We start from the raw sequence: 18,733 nt of genomic DNA, 5'->3' as shown, positions 1-18,733 counted from the left end.
TCAGTGTGCCTATTAATGCTCTGTTTCACGCTGTAGAAATAAATAGTCATGGAGAATGTGATAAATTTACTTCATAGCATAGTAGCTTTACATGGCTAGGATGTTGGAAGATCAAGAAACTTCTTTTGCTGTGTTCTTCTTTTGTTGCTTTATATCCTCTGTTTTCCTTGGAGGGAGAAATAACAGAAACAAATGTCAAAGGATATCAGGACAACAGACTTTCTAGTTTCCCATTTCAGGTAAAGTTAAGACCACCTCATGCCAGTTTTAAACACTTATCATACTGTTTTCTTTTGGAGTGCCTGAATTGCTGAAAAGATCTCCTGGTGCTATTAAGTTGCAGATGTTAACTGGCACTGAATAACTCCTGTTGTTAAATGGAGTTGGCAGAAGAAAAACTTTAGACTTTTGAGGACAGTCTTTAAGCTGTCTGACTTGGGGTGAGGTGGCATGAGTCTGGCTTTCTAATTTTTAGTTTTGTGGAGGTTTTTTGTTCATTATTTAGAAATCAGAAACCTTTGTTCACTTTCTATAAGTTTCTATATTTGTATTTGTGTTCCAACAGGACAAACTCTGGGGGAAGTAATTAAATTAGATATTGGTGAACCCCACAGGAAAGTCTGGGGCAAAAGCCCTACTGATTCAGTCCTGAAGATCCTAGGAGAAGCAGAGTTGCAGCTGCAAACTGACCTACTTGAGGATCTAGATGTAATAAATGGTAAGCATAGCTGGTAATTAATTATCTGCACTGCAAGTGCTGGATGTACCAGATTGCCAATTTGTCTACTAAAAACCAGTCTGAAGTCATAAAAGCATATTCTATCCTCACTCTTGCTTTCCAGTTCTGGGCGTTGCCTCGTTCTAAATGTTCTAAATGTCAACATAAGCAGATACTGGAAGACACCAAAATATTTCAAACTCAGTGAATTGGTAAGAAATTAAGAAGAACGTGCTGAAAGGGAAGGGTCTTTGTTTTGTTGAAAAGTCTTGGACTTTGCTTATTGATAGAAACAAGTCTGGTTTTTAAAAGGACGTCATCAACTGAATATTGTATTACATATGTCCTATAACCTTCTTGTTAGCATGTGACTTACTATATCAGTGGATTTTTTTTCTGGTCAGCTCCTGCTTTATGTTCTTTCCAGGGACAAAAGGACTTATGTTTACCCCAAGTATAAACTTGTACTAGTGATAATCATAAAATCATAGAATTGTTTAGGTTGGAAAAGACCTCTAAGATCATCAAGTCACACTGTTAACCTAGTGCTGCCAAGTCTGTTACTAAACCATGTCCCACCTACATGTGTCTTAACTACCTCCAGGGATGGTGACTCAACCGTTTCTTTTTTCCTAATATCCAATCTAAATCTCCCCTGGTGCAACCTGAGGCCGTTTTCTCTTGTCCCATCAGTTGTTACCAACACCCACCTTGCTACAACCTCCTTTCAGGTACTTGTAGAGAGCGATAAGGTCTCCCCAAGCTTCCTTTTCTCCAGGCTAAACAACCCTAGTTCCCTCAGCCACTCCTCACCTGACTTGTCCTCCAGACCCCTTACCAGCTTTGTAGCCCTTCTCTGGACATGTTCCAACACCTCAATATCTTTCTTGTAGTGAGGGGCCCAAAACTGAACACAGTATTCAAGGTGTGGCCTCACCAGTGCCAACTACAGGGGGACAATCACTTCCCCAGTCCTGATGGCCACACTGTTTCTAATACAAGCCAGGATGCTACTTGGCTGCCTTGGCAGACTGCTGGCTCATATTCAGCCAGTTGTCAACCAACACCCCCAGGTCCTTTTCTGCTGGGCAGCTTTCCAGCCGCTCTTCCCCAAGCCTGTAGTGCTGCATGGGGTTGTTGTGATCCAAGTTCAGGACCCGGCACTTGGCCTTGTTGAACCTCATACCATTGGCCTAGGCATATCAATCCCGCCTGTCCAGATCCCTCTGTAGAGCCTTCCTACCCTCAAGCAGATCAACACGCCCACCCAACTTGGTGTCATCATTGGTAAAGGTATTAAACAGAAGTGGCCCCAATACTGAGTCCTGGAGAACATCACTTGTTGGCAGCTGCCAACTGGATTTAACTCCATCCAGCACAATTCTTTGGGCTTGGCCATCCAGCCGGTTTTTACCCAGCAAAGTGTACGCCCGTCCAAGCCACGAGTGGCCAGTTTCTCTAGGAGAATGCAGTGGGAAACAGTGTCCAAGGCTTTACTAAGGCCCAGGTTGGCAACATCCACAGCCTTTCCCTCATCCACAAAGTGGGTCAAGTAATGTAGAAAGTAAAATTCAAATTTTAATATTCTGTCTTTCCTCTTCCTAATAGTTATAGTAAAAGCATGCAAACTTTTGTATTCTATTTTCCTTTACAGAAACAAAATTTCTCAACTCACCTTGTAGTCACATTGTATTATCAAAGTGTGTCAAAGCACTGTTTAAGTAATAGAATAATTTTGTGTTAGGTACTGCAGAACCTCTTGAAGGAGATCATCAGTCCGTAATTGTAAAAGAGAAGAACGAGAAAGCTCTTCCTACTGTTGGAGCACAGTCTTCAGTACCAGTTGGTATCACAGAGTCTGATGTGACTATGCCAGAAGAATCTCAAAGAGCTGGACCTACCCAGGTGCAGAGCAAACCTGTTATGCTGGATGGTAAGTAATGTCATTGGTAATTCTAATTACAATTTGTTTTCCAATTTAAGAGGGAAGTAGTGATCCTGTATACTTTTATATCTTCCCATAAGCAATGTGCACCTTTTTTGTGTGCTTATAGAAAATTCTCTAGAATACAAGTGGGATTCTAAAGTGCTTCAACTTTGTTGTTGATGTTGAGGTTTTTGTTTTATTCCTCCCCATCAATTGTGCTAGAATCTCTTCCACTGTGCGATACCAGGACCCTGCTGATATCTGGGTCAATGTTACTGAAGTTTTTAGAAGATGTAGTTGTTTGGAGCTTTAAGACACTTTTCTTGTATCAGAAACAAACTTCTAGCTCTGGGGTTACAAAACTTCAGTTGCTTCTGCAAAATGCAGAAAACTATTAAAACTGAAGGATTTAAGTGTAATCTTAAGTTGTATAGTCTCTCCTGTATTTTTGTTTGGTTGTGATTCATTTTTAATGAGGTATATGACTCTATTAATTTTAGAGCCTGATGATTTGGAAGCAGAGATGTTGGAAGAAACAGAAGAAGGTAAAAAGCACCAGCGTGAGGAAAGTAAGGAATTTCCCATCGCTGTTAATGAAGTATGGGTAAAAGAGAAGGAAGATAAGTAAGTACTCTCTTCTTCTGATCCCTCTCTCTCAAGTTCAAACAACTAGGTTTAACTGAGTTAGGATTTAAATACATCAGTGAAAATGGTAAGCTTAGCTAAAGCTTCATTGCTTGTTTGCTGTGCGAGTTTTACTGCACTTAATGGCTGAGGATTTTTTTCAGTAGAATAATGACTATTTTTACATGGTGTTTCCCCTGGATGTGGTATTTTATAATAGGGCACAACATGACAGAAGAAATGAGGCAGCTTCTGAGAAAGTAGCGCTTGACAAGGTTCAACCACAAAAGGAAGCTCCAGAAGGTCAGTTGAATTCTCTTGTTTTGTTTATTGTAGCTGGCAGTGCAGAGTACTTGGGCCATCCCTTCTCACTTCTTCACTAACCCCCAAAGAGCAAGCTAATGATAATCTTTTATCTTTATTGCATGGAAGAATTGCTTGCTCTTGGAGGTCTTTGAAGTAACTTCAGAAGGTCTGCATGTTTTACAGTAGAATAGAAAATACATCAGCAAGACTGTCAAGTATCATTGGTGATGCTATTGCATCTATTTATGTGTAGATTAAGCAAACGAGGTTTTTTTTTTTTTTTTTTTTGCCAGTGCTTGGGCAAATTATGTTTAGGTAGCTTTGAAGAAATCTAGTATAAGGCAAGAAGCAATAGATGAAAATGGGTGACAGCATTATTTAAGGCATGGACTAGATAACAAGAAACTAGAAGGCATGAGGACAGAATAGGCTATAGTTATATTCTCAAAAAGTTAAAATGGGAGAATTTCACATTATAATGTATTTACTAAAATAATCCAAAGATATTTTAATACTCTTACAGTGCTTTAATTGTACGACAGAAATTAGTTTTACTGAATTTAGTTACCTTTTGCTTAAGAGCTTGGGGGTTTTAATCTATTTAGATTTTTAACAGACTTACTTCTGCCACATCAGAAACTTGTTCCAGTGACTGTCTGCAACCTGAACCATTATTCCAGAGGGTAGCACAGACCCCAGCCATTCCAACAGCCTCACCAGTTCTGTCAGCTCAATCTTCACAGGAAGATCCTTTCACACCTCGGTCACGTTCCATATCACCAGCAAAAAATAAAGGCCAAAATTCGTTGTTGGTTGGACTTTCTACAGGGCGGTTTGATGCAAATGACCCTAAGGCAAGTTTAAAAAAAAAAAAAAAACCAAAAAAAAAACCAAAAAAAAAAAAACCTTATATTTCTATAGTAGTAATACACTTATGCCCTCTGTTCTCAATATGAAAATAACTGTTTCAGTAGGTGCTTGTATTTGTCTAGCCAGGTCTGCCCTGCATTCATTGTGTCAGCAGGACTCGGGCAGTGTTGAGAGTTGTGGGTTTCACCATTCATTTTGTGTCTAGGTGTTTGTGAAGGAATGCCCCCACTTCTCTGAGACATAACAGGGAGTTCACAAGGAGATTCTTAACTTCCCCTATCTGCTTTCTCCCTCTTGCAGTTTTTCAGACTTACCGCTGCCATCATAAACATCGAACAGATGAGCAAAGGTGTCTTGTAATTTCTGGAAACAAGGTGATTGGGTCTTTTTCCTGTAGGATTTACCCAACTAGCACAGGTTCTGGCTGTGAAGCAGGAAGACTGAAGAGAGTTAATGGAGCTAACTGCTTCCTTGAAGGCATGTCCTGACCAGGGCTGAGTGGCAACTCACAATCTGTGAAATGAGCATAGGATGGTGGAATGTGGTTTTAATATGAATTCAAAATACTTTGAGTAGTTATGGAACTACTAGATGAAACAGACTTCTTTAAACTACATGTAATACTTGCATGGGTTCCAAAGTGTGTAAAAGAGCTGCTTTCTGGAGGAAGAATGGTGGCAAGGGATCTCTGGAAACTTGCACACCTGCGTTGCATTCAATCAGTATGTAGTAAAGGATTTGCTGGGTGGTGCAATGCCAGATAAGAAAGAACGCTGCTTCTTTTGACTCCCAGCCTTTTTTGCGAGTGCTTGAAAGAAGTTGCAGTACTTGAATAACTGAATATTGGATAATATCTATTGGTTGATGTATTGCTAGCATAATATCAGGGATAGTGCTGTTTGCATCTTTGGAAAAATAAGACTTCTTTACAGGCTTGTATCTGTTTTCAAAGATCCATATATTCACATAAACGTATTCATGACTCTGATTTTGATTCCTCAAAAGTTAGTCTGTCTTTAACTTCCCTAGTTTATGAAGCTTTTATCTGGTAGTTGGAAGATAATTACAGAAAAGCTAACTTATTAGTGGAGGGGAGATGAATGTTCTCTGTACCCTTATCAGATTTAGAGAGTAACGGATATGCTTTATAATTAAGTTCTTCAGTGTATCAATATGAACTGCTTCAGTATGTTGCTTGTTACTGCATATTTGGCATGCGTTTTGGCCATGGTTGTCACAGAATTGTTAATGCAGTACCAGATGAGCTCTATGTAATAGCGGAGAATTGGAGAAAGGCAACGGATGTGTTGATGTTACTGCTGCAGTAGACTTGAAAGAAAGCAAAAAAATTCCCTTTCCTCATTTGGTTGCAACAAGAGGAAGTTTGGTACTTCTTTGCCGTATCTGCAAATGTAACTTTCTGGAATGTCCCAAATACAGCTCTGCTGCAGCTCGTACCCAGAAACTAAGGAAACCCTTAGCAGGCAGCAGGGCAGACAGAGTTAGCATCCTATGTGTAGACAGGTCTGTATGCTAACAGAAGCAGGCTAATTGGAAAAGAATCATTTTTCAAAATACCTGGAAGCTTTCAAATGATGGGGTAGTCAGTCTTCTAATTGTTCCTTTGCTTTGGTAGTAGTGGTCAAAAAGAGTGGTTATTCTTTTGGCAATAATATTCTGGCTGTGTGCTGAGAGGGGTTTGATATTTGAGCATGTATATGAATATACTGTGCTGATATAAATTGCAGCTGAGGAACTATTTATTTCATTAAAATTTAGGGGCGTTCATTAGGAGCAAACACTGAACATGCATGTATTCAGAGCTATGCTGGAGGAAAGTGAGGCTTATTGGTAAAACTTCTTTGTGCGGTTTAGGTTTTGTTTCTTGTTTTATTAATACTATGGTGAATATTTAGTAATTTTGGGGGATTTTTAGATTTCTTAAGAGAGATCTGGTAGATTACTGAGCAAATGGGTATTTTGGTTCCATCTTGCTTTATTTCCATTGCAACAAATTACTGTTGTAATTTGAACTTCTAATACTACTTGTAATGATCTTCTTTCTAATACTATGGAGCTGCCTTGAAATATACCATAACAAAAGTCATTGTTTTCAGTGACCAACCTAGAGAAATAATAAAATGTCATTTTAAAAAATATTCCTTTATCGCTACTTAAAATGGTTCGAAGTTGTAAGTGATTGTCATACGTACCTTGTAAAAGATTGCATATATATATTATCTATCTACTGCAACATTCTGCTTCCTTAGATAGATGTTAAGGTAACAAACAAATCTGCACAAAACTAGAATCTGTATGTCAGTTGATGTTCTTAAAGCTTTTCAATCACTGTAATGAATGCTTTCCTCATAGCTGAGAAGCAAAATTCAAGATGTCACATTTTTAACAATTAAAGTATCTGTGCTAGACACTTCATTATTTTGAAATTGACCCTCAAATGAAAGAGGACAAAAAAAAAATAAATCTCATTTTAAAGTATTTTGTAAACTCAGACTGCCTTTAGTATTGTTACCAAAGAGGCTTTCTATTACCTTTGCAGATGTTGAGAACATGTTCGCTCCCGGATCTTCACAAACTGTACAGAACTTTAGTTGATGTTCCCAGTGTAGCAGATGTGCAGCATCAGCATAATATTGAAATAGATGATACAGAAGATGAGCAAGCCAAAGAAGGACCCTCTGATTCTGAGGATATGTGAGTGTATCAAGTTTATCTAGTATTTCAACAGGCATCTTAGATCAAAAATATTTTTGGTTAGACACTAAAAATTATACACAGTATACCAGCATGGGGTTTTTACCCAAATTTTAAATCTTGTATTGAATCAATGTTTACTTGAGTCTTGTTCCAGAGAATTGAGAAGCTAACGGGATGTAGTGCTTACAATAGCTTTCTGAATTTCCTTTCCAAAGTCCATCCAAGATGCTGTTCTGTCTGACTTCTGTGCCTTGCATTCCCCTGCAGCAGATCAAAGTTGATGTCTACCACTCTTCTAGAAATAAAGATTTCTTATATTTCTTTTCTTCGTATGTTCTGGGAATCTCACTCATCTGTCTTCTCTACTGTTGTATTGGAATGTCCTTCAGGACCCCCAAATACTTTCAGGGGCTTCAAAATTTGACCCTAGCTCTTGACTGTTCCCTGCAGCTTGGGTAGCCTGCAAGGATAGTCATCTGCTGTATCTGTTTTGATAAAATCTAGATCTCTTTTTGCTCCAGTCACACTTCAGTCTGGATTGGGAACGTTATACTTGCCTGGGTTCTATAATAGTGCGCGAGTACAAAGATTTTGAAATTATCTTACTAATTAAGATATAGGAGGATGTATAGAGGACCTATCATCATCTTTCTACAAAATGGTCTGATGTCTGTTTAGCTAATCTTTATTCTCCGTGTCTTGCATGATACAGTGGTATCAGTGCTGTAATCATGTTGGACCGAGGATGCAAATATTTGTCTCTTTTTTTTTTTTTTTCTTTTTTTTTTTCCTCCAGCTACATTGGTTTTCCAGTTTGTTGGCTTAATAAAAGAAATGAGCTCTTCTTACCGGGTTTGTCTTGTAAAGTATTCATTATATAACCTTTATATCATTTTCTTTTAGTATGTTTGGGGAGGCAGATACAGATTTGCAGGAACTCCGGGCCTCAATGGAACAATTGCTTAGGGAGCAGCCTAGTGAGGAATTCAGTGAAGAGGAGGAGTCTACTTTAAAGGCTAATGTTGTCGGATGCATAACAAATGGTACAGAGCTGGAGGAAGGCGATGAAAATAACCCCAGCAGTGAAAGTGCACTTAATGAAGAATGGCAGTCAGGTATAATTTCTATTATACCTGTTTCATAAGTTATTTATTGATTTTTAACAATTCAAACACAGAATAATGTTTTTCCATTTTATACTTATAATGAAATAAAACTCTAATTAATAGTTTTTATACAGAAGTTTAAAAAAATCAGATAATATTTAGACTTCCTGAATGTTGTCAACATCTCAGCAACATTCAATGTTGCATATTAAATGTTAGCTGTTTGTTAGGAAGTGATTATAAGTCACTTTTTCTTAGTTGTCTAAAGCTTGTCTTCAAGGAAGATCAAAGACTGTGCACATCATGTGTTTTGAATAATTCATGACTGCAATGTAAGAGTGAAAAAGAAGTGACAATTGAGATGACTGGAGTATCTGGGATTCAACTTACATTACAATTAAGTAATTTAACAGGCAGTCAAAAAGAACATGAAATTGTTAACCTTGTCCTTACCCCAAAATAACTATTAATGCAGTCGAACTAAAATGAGACAGAAAAATTTATTACTGCTTTTAGCATTTTGCATAAGCTATACACAGTAGTGTCCTCAAGTATCAGTTCTGTTGTTTAAATTCTGGTTGAAATATAAGTATTTTACTACTGCTGTAAAATAAAGAGTGTTTAGAAATACAGGAATAAAAAAAAAGACTTATAAAATCAGTAAGTAATCTGAAATACAGCTTTTGTGTAATTTTGGTTTATTGAAGACCATTTTAGACAAATTGAAAAATCTGTAAATATTCCTGTAAGATATCTTCCTGTAAGATATCTTCTATATAATACAAAAGTATTTTAAGGTAAAATAAACTTGGGTAATACCATTTTCTTTTATTTTTTGACAATGCTAATGTTACACACTAATAACATGCAATGCTATCTGTTTCTGTGATTCTTTTGTTGTTGCAAACATTACAGCATTTGGTGTCAGTGTCCCACCTTCTCGATTCATGATATTTCAGAAGAATTGCAGGTTTCATTGGTGGGGGTGGGAGTAAGGCCTTCAAAGCTCAGGGCAACAGACAGAACTTGAAACCAAATCTATCTGAGATCCAGAAGTTAAGTATAGGATTTGGAGTCATCTAATGTGTTTTTAACCCAATACGAGTTTTCTTTTTATTTCAATAATAATTTCTTATTGATATAACCATTGATACTTGAATCAGGGATATGATTTGGTCAGGATTATACCTTACGCTAGTCGCACATAGGGATTCAAAGTAGAGTTTTAATACTAACTCACGAAGTCTGCGACCTACAAGGCAATACTATGGTTTGGGTTTTTTTAAAGATTTGATAATATAAGCTCTGAAACCTAAAAAGCTGTCCATGTTTTCTCTGGGTAGATGAGTTCTTTCATAATTCAAGTGCTTATTTAGGAAAGTATTTTTCCTAGGCAAAAGCAGTTTGTATTTTACATAGGGATCCTATCTTGTATTGTTAAATAGATCCTTTTCTTTGGTAAACTTACCTAATGTTTGACTGTTACAAACCTATTTGTAAGGTTTGTGTAGCCTATAAACAAAATCATCTTGACTTCTTACATATCTTATTGCAGCAATTGGCATACTGAATTTGCTAACGCAAAGGAGATGCACTCATAAAAGAATAAAGAACTTTGTAGCTACAGTATTCTAGACTTGCTCAACAAGAACAAGATGCATCTCAGTGCAGAAATTGCATAACTGATTCTTAATATACATCTCCTTATTTTCTGGTAGAAGACAGCTACTTCATTAAGGAGCTCTTTTCCCTAGCGTGCGACAGCCACTGAACTCTGCATCAGTTCCACCTCAGAATTATGTGGAATGGTTATGTGGAACTTGACCTACTAACTTTGCTTTGGTAAATAAAAGTCTGCTTTCACACCATACCTTATTTTCCTTCAGTACAAATATCCTTACGGCTAACTATCTGAGTGGGGTTTTAGAGGAGATAGCTAGATGCTTCCCATTTGGGATTCAGAATTTCTTTGCTGTCAAGAAAGGGACTGTTCCTGTTTCCTTACAGGTTGTTCAGAACATCTGCCAACATCATCTTGTGTTCCTGAAATTACCCACTTTCATTATGTTTAGAGGTCTGTGTGGATATCAAGTTTAGGGACATGGAAACAACAGTAAGAATGTAGGAAAACTGAGGGGGTTTTACTGTTGTTTTCTCTCTTTATAGATAATAGTGATGGAGAGATTGCCAGTGAATGTGAAGAATGTGATAGTATCTTCAGCCATTTGGAAGAGTTGAGATATAACCTGGAGCAGGAAATAGGCTTTGATAAATTCATTGAAGTTTATGAGAAAATAAAGGTTTGTGGAATAGCCTCAAGTGGAAAATATTTTAAGAAACAAGATAAATGTACCTAGGGCTGTTTACTGTGCCAGTAACTAATTGCATTGTGTGACTGGAATCAATGCTTATTTCTTTAGTCTCTTACTGTGTTTCGACACGCTAAAATATTAACAGAGAAAACACCATGTTGGTGGATTAAAGAGGAAAACTTTGGGGTTTAACTGTGAATTAAATAAATTTAATAAACTTGTATTATTTAATTCTATACCCATTTTAATTTTGGCAACATGGATTGTCCTTTCTCCCAGGCTATACATGAAGATGAAGATGAAAATATTGATATTTGTTCAACCATAGTTCAGACTATTCTTGGAAATGAACACAAACACCTGTATGCCAAAATACTTCACCTAGTAATGGCAGACGGAGCCTACCAAGAAGGTAATCTCGCTGTATCCTGGCAATTATGGCTTCTCTTATGTTCTTTCTTGGGCATATACAATAAGTTCTAATATACTTTAAAAACATGTCTGTGCTTTGCTATATTGATTGGCTAAATTGAAAATACAAATTGAAAATTGAATACAAATTGAAACATAAAGGGTATTTTTATTTCTGCAACAAAACGTGGCAAACTTGGACTAAGCATGCTGACCACTCTGATTTAACAGTTTTGCACATATACAGTCAATTGTAACAATAGCTGTCTTATGAAAGGTGCGGTATAATTATTTAATGTCTGTAAAACAGTTATGCAGATTGGGAAGGTGGAAGTCTAGAATAAAACTTTCAGAATTGAAACCAATTTTATCTTAAGAATTAATGAATTTTAGCTAAAATAATGTTGTTCTTTCTAAAACTTTTAATGGGTTGCAGTATCACTGCTTTTCTGGAAAGAAAATTTCATGTGGCCCTTTATCCTCAATTGTAATTTTTCAGAAGAACTTGATGTGGAGGTACCATTCATCCTAGTTTTCAGATGGCTCAGTAATACGTGAAGAGAATTTATCTTGCTTGGGAGCCCTGCCTAGTTTATGCAGATTACTAGGCAGACAGATGGTTTCTAGATCTTTGAGAGTCACTCTATGAAATACCACACAGACTAGTATCAATGAGAAGTTGGGCTTTTTCTTTCATGTCAAAAATTTAACTGTAGCTATGTAATTTTAGATATCTAATGATGAAAGGCTTTACTGGAAAGAAAAAAAAGCAAATCTAAAGTCTCAATTATTTTTATAGGAATCAGAAGCATTATATATTTGCTTTAGAAATGTGTGCAATGATCACTGTTTAATGTATTTCAATTTTGAAAAAATATTCTAATGCATATTAACCAACGTCTACTTTCTGCATCTTTTAAATTCTTTTACAAACGTGTTGCAATAGCAGTGACTAGAGGGTCAAATAAGATTACAGCTTTCTATGTTTTTTATACATAAATGCTTGGGGGGTGTTAAAAAATTTCACCAGACTGTGGGTACCTCTAGATTTGCTTTATTAACAACTCAGAGTTGGGCCATCACCTCAGTGAGTGGCCCATGGCTAACAAAATAAATCTTATATATATATGATTCTACACAATGTTACATAATTGTTATTTCTGTCTGGCAAGCTCTTAGTGTTTTCTTTAAAGTCTCCTAGTTCTTCATTCTTCAGTAGTTCCAAAAGTTCATTAATTTTCAGCTGACTCTTATCGTTCCATTCCGGTTCCTCTTCTGAAGTTGTAGCTCAGTGGTCATATTGTCTTTAAGCACCTGCATTCTATTAATCAACTTTATACAATTACATCTGTTCTTCAACCACTCTATGATTATTCTCGAAAGATATATAAAAAAAAATCTAACAAGGCCTAAGTTACTTAAATCACTTAAAAGCTTATTGCTTTTACAATTGCTTATTTCTTTTACAGGGCGGAAGTCTTAAAAACTAGTTTTAAAAACATAATAATTATAAAAAAAATCTGATACAAATTACATTTTTCCAAATTTTTCTTTGCTACTGATATAGAACTACTCAGTAAGAATAACCAGGACCATGTTGTTTTCATGCTGTGTTATAGAAGAATGACAGAAAAGTGTCTGAAAAATATTTTTTCAACCACAATTTATTGGTTTAGCAATAGAATTGGAAAGATATATTGTAGTAGTTCACTTCTCAAGTATCTAAACGACTGGCAATATAGAAGAAAATGGCAACTCTAGTGTTACTGGTTTCTTTTCCTTGCCACTTTTCCTTAAGGGTATTTAAAACATGTACTAAAAGGCTTAAATGACAATTTGCTGAAATGTTGGCATACAAATTGGAAGCTGTTGTCTGGGTGAATCCTATTAAAATGAGCTGACTTTCATCTTGCAAAATGCTGATTAACAAGTGGCTATTTTCAATAGCTTCAGCTCTAATTCTGTATTTTACAAATCTGTGGTAGCATACAAAAATGTAAAGAACTACTTTTTCTTTACATTTCAGACATTTGAAGTACATGTAGTTCTTTATGTACTTTATGACTAAAGTACTACATTTAAAGTAGTTCTTTAAATTTCAGACACTTAAAAAATCCTGTGCTAATAAAGGTGAAGAGAGGACAAGTGACAGTCAGCAGAAGCATGTTTATGAGCTTCTGTCTCGAAGATTTTATACTCTTCAACTAAGAAAAATTAGAAAAATAAGTCTGTATTGCCTTTTAAGAGGATTGTTCTGACTGCATCAGGCCTCTTGAGATGAAACTATCTTAAATTCACTAATCCAAGAAAGAGGACATGTTGTTCAGTATCTGTACACATAGTGCTTTCAAGACAGTTTTGATAATGGTTACCTCATCGGTGACTGACTTAGTGAATTCTTGTATTATTGCTTACTAAGTTGTGGTTTCTAGTTTGTTTTGTAACCCCAGCTTGACTGTGTGTGGCTGTTGCTCCTCTTCACCCTGTCTTTCCCCTTCTCCTGCTTTTTACAGATAACGATGAATAAACTGACTCAGGAAATCCCTTAATGCTGTACTACATATCGAAGTTTGAAGTCTGCACAGCTGAATAACAAATTGTAGTGGAGAATGTAATATGGGGCAAGAGAAGCAAGACTTCGAAAAAGAATGTTGATTGTATGAAAAAGAAGAAAACCATGCCTTTTAAAACTGAGATACCTATACACTTCTCCTATGTGTACTTGCATATGTGTTCATTAAATATTAGATGCCCAAAATTAAAAAAAAAATCAAAAAACAAACAACAACAAAAACCCCCAACCCAAAACAACAACAAAACATCCCCCCCAACCCTCTAATCTTTCAAATTCCAAAAGAAATACAGAAAGAAATATCTAGATATTCTGATACAAAACTGAGACCTATAATTTAAAACAGAATTTCTGCCATATCAGCAGTTGACATGTACGGTTAAGCGACTGGGAGCATAACTGTGTTGTGGAAGTACCCACATCTAGCTATTCTTTTACGTGCTTCAAGTAGCTTCTCTTTCCACCTACATAAAGAAATTACTTCATTTTTATTGACCCTTGTGGTTGTGTTTTAATAGCATCTTAATCTAGTGGTCCAGTTTGAGTATTTCACTTTTTTCTTAATAAAAGAAAAAAAAATTGCATTTGAAACTGAAGGCTTCTGTCAATTTTTAACCAGTGTCATCTGAAACATCTTAATGGTGTTCCGAAATCGAGGCAAACTGCTACTTCAGTCATCATTGAAATGTCTGGGGTTTTTTGACAGTGTAAAACTCATTTGGAGCTAGAATACTTTTCCCCAATATTTTTCTTCCTCAACCCCTTCCCAAAATCCCAAGTATTTAGTTCTTTTGAATTTTGTAATCTGGTCAATGAAAGGAGTGATTTTTTTTTTTTTTTTTTTTTTTTTTTTCCCAGTTGTTTTTAAATTCTTACAGTTACACTCATGGCTCCAGCAGCCATGGGGGAAAATGAAATATTGCAGGCACAAGTGCTATGTAATATTTCTCATCTTTTGGCTCATGTTTTGTAGCTTGATTTCCACCACCCCAAAAGAAAAAACAGGTTTTCTGACCCATGTTTCCTTGTTCCGTCTGTGAAAGCAGTACTATGCAGGACAGACACTAGGTATGCTGCTGTTTTCCAGTCATCTCAGAATGGCTTTATTGGCTTACACATACAGTAAGTCTCTTGTTACGAATCTGATATACTGTCAAATTTCCAGCTGCTCTATTGGAGAAAAATAGCTAATTTTCTTTTTTTTTTCAGCTACAGCCAGTCACAATCTAAAACTGGCAAAAGTTACTCTTCCACAAAGTAAAATCAAGTATATATATGTATTATTTAGAACTGTCAAAATATGTACATGATTTTTTGTATAATTGTTTAATGGTGGTGTTATTAAAGTTTTGCCCACTGAAAAGTTAATTTTTTTAAAACACATCCAATTCTTAAGGGTAGACCAAACTTATTCTATTTCAGTTGTATCCCCGGAATCTACAATGAGAATAAAGTTAATAATCATAAATGCCTTTATGTTAATTTTTTTATATCCTTATTTACTTGATAAACACCTTTTGCTTAATCTGATGAGAAAGTCTGATCACTGTTGGGAACAGTGCTGGTTCTGTCCTATGCTGCTTCTCTTATTCCCCTTACTTTTTTTTTTTACTTCCCACAATAAATGTTGGGCCTTTTCACTAGGCTTCTCTTCCACTTTTCACTGCTGAATAATCTGTTCAGAGAGATGATCCTTATAAGCATCATCGATGACATTTAGCAAATACACTCTAAAGACTTTATTGAAGAATGAGTCTGCATTATTTTCCATTTTCAGGTTTGCTTTTCAAATCATACCTTGCTCACCTCTTGAGGGAAGGGAGGACCCAAAACCTTTAGATTTAAAAGAATATACATTAACCATATGGAAAGAATAAAATACACCGACTGGTATATTCTGCGCTTTATGGTTTTGAATTTTCTCAAGGTGATACAGTCTTACTGAAGTTAAGAGGTGGAGGTGTTTAATTCTTTTTAAGTTGAAATCATGTCACTGACAGTCTTCATTTCTTATGCAGTGTGCTGGCGTGCTTCCGGGAAGAGAAATGGACATAATCTGCAGCCTTCAAGCTTTACAGACATAGAGCTCTTTATCAATTAATGATTTGAAAAATATGCATAGATTGTGCACAGCTTTTCAAGAATAATCTTCAAACCTGCCAACCGATACTGGATATCCTTGAAATCCCTCAAGAGCTAATTTAAAATTGACACAGTAAATAAGTTTCAGATAAAAGTATTTCTTTAGCAGAGAGACTTTAAATCCCCAGTTAATGTACACTGTAATGACATGAAGGACAGTGTGACTTCAGGATGATTTATTGGTCTGTATGTAATAACTTACTGAAATTTGTTGAGCATTTGGCTGTTATTCACATTGCATTCACTATAAAGAATTTTCTGTTGTAATTCTAGTAGCAAATTGAGATATAGAGTGATATTTTTGGCACAAAACATACTCTGCAAACTATTTCACATTATATCCCTGGCCTCAGTCTGTTGTCTTGACCCCTGAAGCCAACCATAGTTGTTTTTAAAAAAGAAAAACAAAATGCTAACAAACAAAAAACCCCTCCCCCAAAAAAACAAACACCAAACAACCCAAACCCATATTGCCTCTATTGTGCTGCCTTGCAGCCATGGTTGTAGTCCATGACACTGGCCTCTCCTGGCTAACTGTGCCATTTGTAGCCATAGGTATTCCTTGAGGTTTTCTGCCCTGCAACAGAAAGGAGTGGAGAGAATGTGTCCTTGTGGCCTGTGGTGGGAAGATGGAGCCTCGACTGCTGCCTGGCTTTGTTTTGAGCTGAGCAGGTAGAGTAACCCTACCCCCGGCATTGGTGCCTAAAATCTTTTTTGAAGAACAGAGCCTGGAGAGGCTTTTGCTTTTTGGTTTCTTGAACTTTGAGTATGTATTTGAAGTTACTACTAGAAGGTACTCAGAAAATGTGTTGCCTGGTTGGGCGATGTGAACTGAAGCAAGTCACTAACATTTCTGTGGTCTGGTAAGCGAATGGCTGATTGAGACAAAGTTCCAGTGTACCATATTCCTGACAAGGTTCTCTGTGCTCTTGTAGACATCTACAGCATCTGTCGATAATTCTTATTTGAGCGTTTAGTGCTTCTGTCTCCCTCTTGCTCTGATGTGTGCATAAACGTGCGCTTACTCAACCAGGCGTTCTCCGCTAACCCTTTTGTTCTAAAACTTTACAGCCTTGCTTGAATCTGCTGGAAACGTAAAAAATATTTTTTTAAGGGTTGCTTTGTTTTTTTTTACGCATTTGTTTGTAGGGGAAACGACACCCTTTCACAACTGTCGCCTGTCCTCGGCTCAAAGAACTCTTTCAAATAGCGTTTAGAATGTTACATCCCCCGGTTGCTCAGGGGGCGGCGCTACTGCCGTGTAGCCGCCAGGGGGCGCCATAACGACGGCGGCGGCGGGAGCCGGGCGAGGGGTTTGGGGGGGTGCAGCGGCGGGGTCGGAGAGCGGTGGGGGATTTGGGTGCTCGACCACCCGCCTCGGCCGGAGCGGGTTTGGAGCGGGTACGAGCCGCCACGCGGAAAGCTGCGGGGGGAGACCTGGCAGCCGGTGAGGCTGAACTCGCATGGCAACGCTGAGGTCGCTGTGATTTGTACGAATTTCCTTGTACGAGGCCGCATCCTGAAAACCTTACGCGTGCACGCAGATCTTCGTACGTTTACAAAACGTTGTTTTTCACAAATAATTTACAAATCAAAAATAGGGAGAAATGTATATAGAACTCGCTGAACTGGGTAACAAGCCTTCCAACGGAGCACGGTTGCCCAGGTTGTGCAAGCCTGGCCTTCCTTTCCCTGGGGGATGGGGGCAGCGTGCTAGGGCCAGTTTCCCCAAATGACTAGATGCAAATTTCAGTAAAGCAAAACATGGCACTTTCAGCACAGTGTCCACATTGTATATGGTTGGACCCTCTATCCATCTTCCCCTCAGCCAGAGGGTGTGGTAGAAGCGTGCCCCTAACTAAATTACTGATTTGACTTTTATCTCTCTGCTAAAAGCACCTCATCAAGGCTCAAATTAAGCTAGGTTTCATTAATTGTTTATCACAATTAACTTTATTATTTGTCTTTGTTTTATCGTAATTACAGAATTTTGATTTTTCAACCCTTTAAAATGTTTTTCTTCCCAAAGTAATTGTGTGCCTTCTCAAACCTTATTTTAATGATTGTTCATTCATGAGCCATGTAGACTAAAATTTAGCACACAAGAGAAACCAAGTTACTATTCCTACATTTCTTTTTGCCGTTTTTATCATAGCAGTTTAGATAGAGCAATTTGCAGAGTTTAAGTACTAGTTTTAAAATCCATAAAGAGCTGCTTCTTTTAAATTAAATTTGTGTGTTAATGCAATACACACTTCGAATGCATTTCCAAGTTGATGTTTTCCAGCTGAGCTGATGAGTTCATCAATTCAAATAGTAGCGCTTTTAACGGTTGGCTTGTGCAAGAGTCTTAAAAAGACTTCTTCAGCAACTAAAACCTTAATTGAACTGCTTCCATAAAGATATATTAATTTGTAGTTACTTGTGAGACACATATGTAGGAGTTCAGCTGCTCCTCCTAAATTGCTTGCCTTGAGCACCTCTGATCTGCTGCGCTCTTCCAGATTTTATTTCCAAGTCATTTTTAAACCAAGATGCGATTTAGCTAATTCTATTAATGATCTAGTTTAAAAACTCGCCGAGCCAAAGACTTGGAGCGGGTTTTTTTCACATTAGCTGCACAACAAAAGCCAAAACCAGGCAGGCTGCACAGCGGGGAAAACTCCAGCAAGGCAGCATTTGCTTAGTTTCAGGATGGCTGTGACAGTTCTACAAGTCATCCCAGAGGTTGACTGTATCAAGTGTGAGACTGGGGCCTTGCATGCATCACTTCTGCTTGGCTGATGGATGCTCCCTTAAGGCCTGCAGTCAGCCAGGAGAAAACACAGTTCAGTTTTAAATAACGCTGTGGCTCAAGCTGATGCAGACATGCATCGAGGATAATGGAACCATAATCAGGTCCTTGATGTACCCTCATTTTCGCTGTATCCTGCAGACAGTCCTGACAGTAACCTCTTCTCTGGGGAAAGGGATGAAGTATGCATTTTTGCTGTATCCTCAATATAGGATAAAACTTCCCCAGATTCA

The 18,733-nt window shown here is 37.3% G+C and overlaps 1 protein-coding gene across 1 annotated transcript in view; it reads left to right on the top strand.

The window, feature by feature from the left end:
* NEK1 (NIMA related kinase 1) overlaps positions 1-15,149 on the top strand; it is a 50,257-nt gene extending 35,108 nt beyond the window's left edge. The window contains exons 25-34 of the mRNA XM_082482894.1: positions 566-718; positions 2,463-2,651; positions 3,146-3,269; positions 3,490-3,572; positions 4,212-4,429; positions 7,006-7,160; positions 8,067-8,278; positions 10,436-10,569; positions 10,861-10,993; positions 13,506-15,149. Of these exons, the coding sequence (XP_082339020.1) occupies positions 566-718; positions 2,463-2,651; positions 3,146-3,269; positions 3,490-3,572; positions 4,212-4,429; positions 7,006-7,160; positions 8,067-8,278; positions 10,436-10,569; positions 10,861-10,993; positions 13,506-13,519 (1,415 nt within the window). The 3' untranslated portion in view covers positions 13,520-15,149. The remainder of the gene's footprint in view (positions 1-565; positions 719-2,462; positions 2,652-3,145; positions 3,270-3,489; positions 3,573-4,211; positions 4,430-7,005; positions 7,161-8,066; positions 8,279-10,435; positions 10,570-10,860; positions 10,994-13,505) is intronic.
* Positions 15,150-18,733: the final 3,584 nt, after the last annotated feature.

This window comes from Vanellus vanellus, assembly GCF_965231255.1.
Source record: "Vanellus vanellus genome assembly, chromosome: 4".
NCBI lineage: Eukaryota > Metazoa > Chordata > Aves > Charadriiformes > Charadriidae > Vanellus > Vanellus vanellus.
The sequence above is the reverse complement of the archived record's forward strand: the minus strand, read 5'-3'. Positions and strand labels throughout refer to the sequence as shown.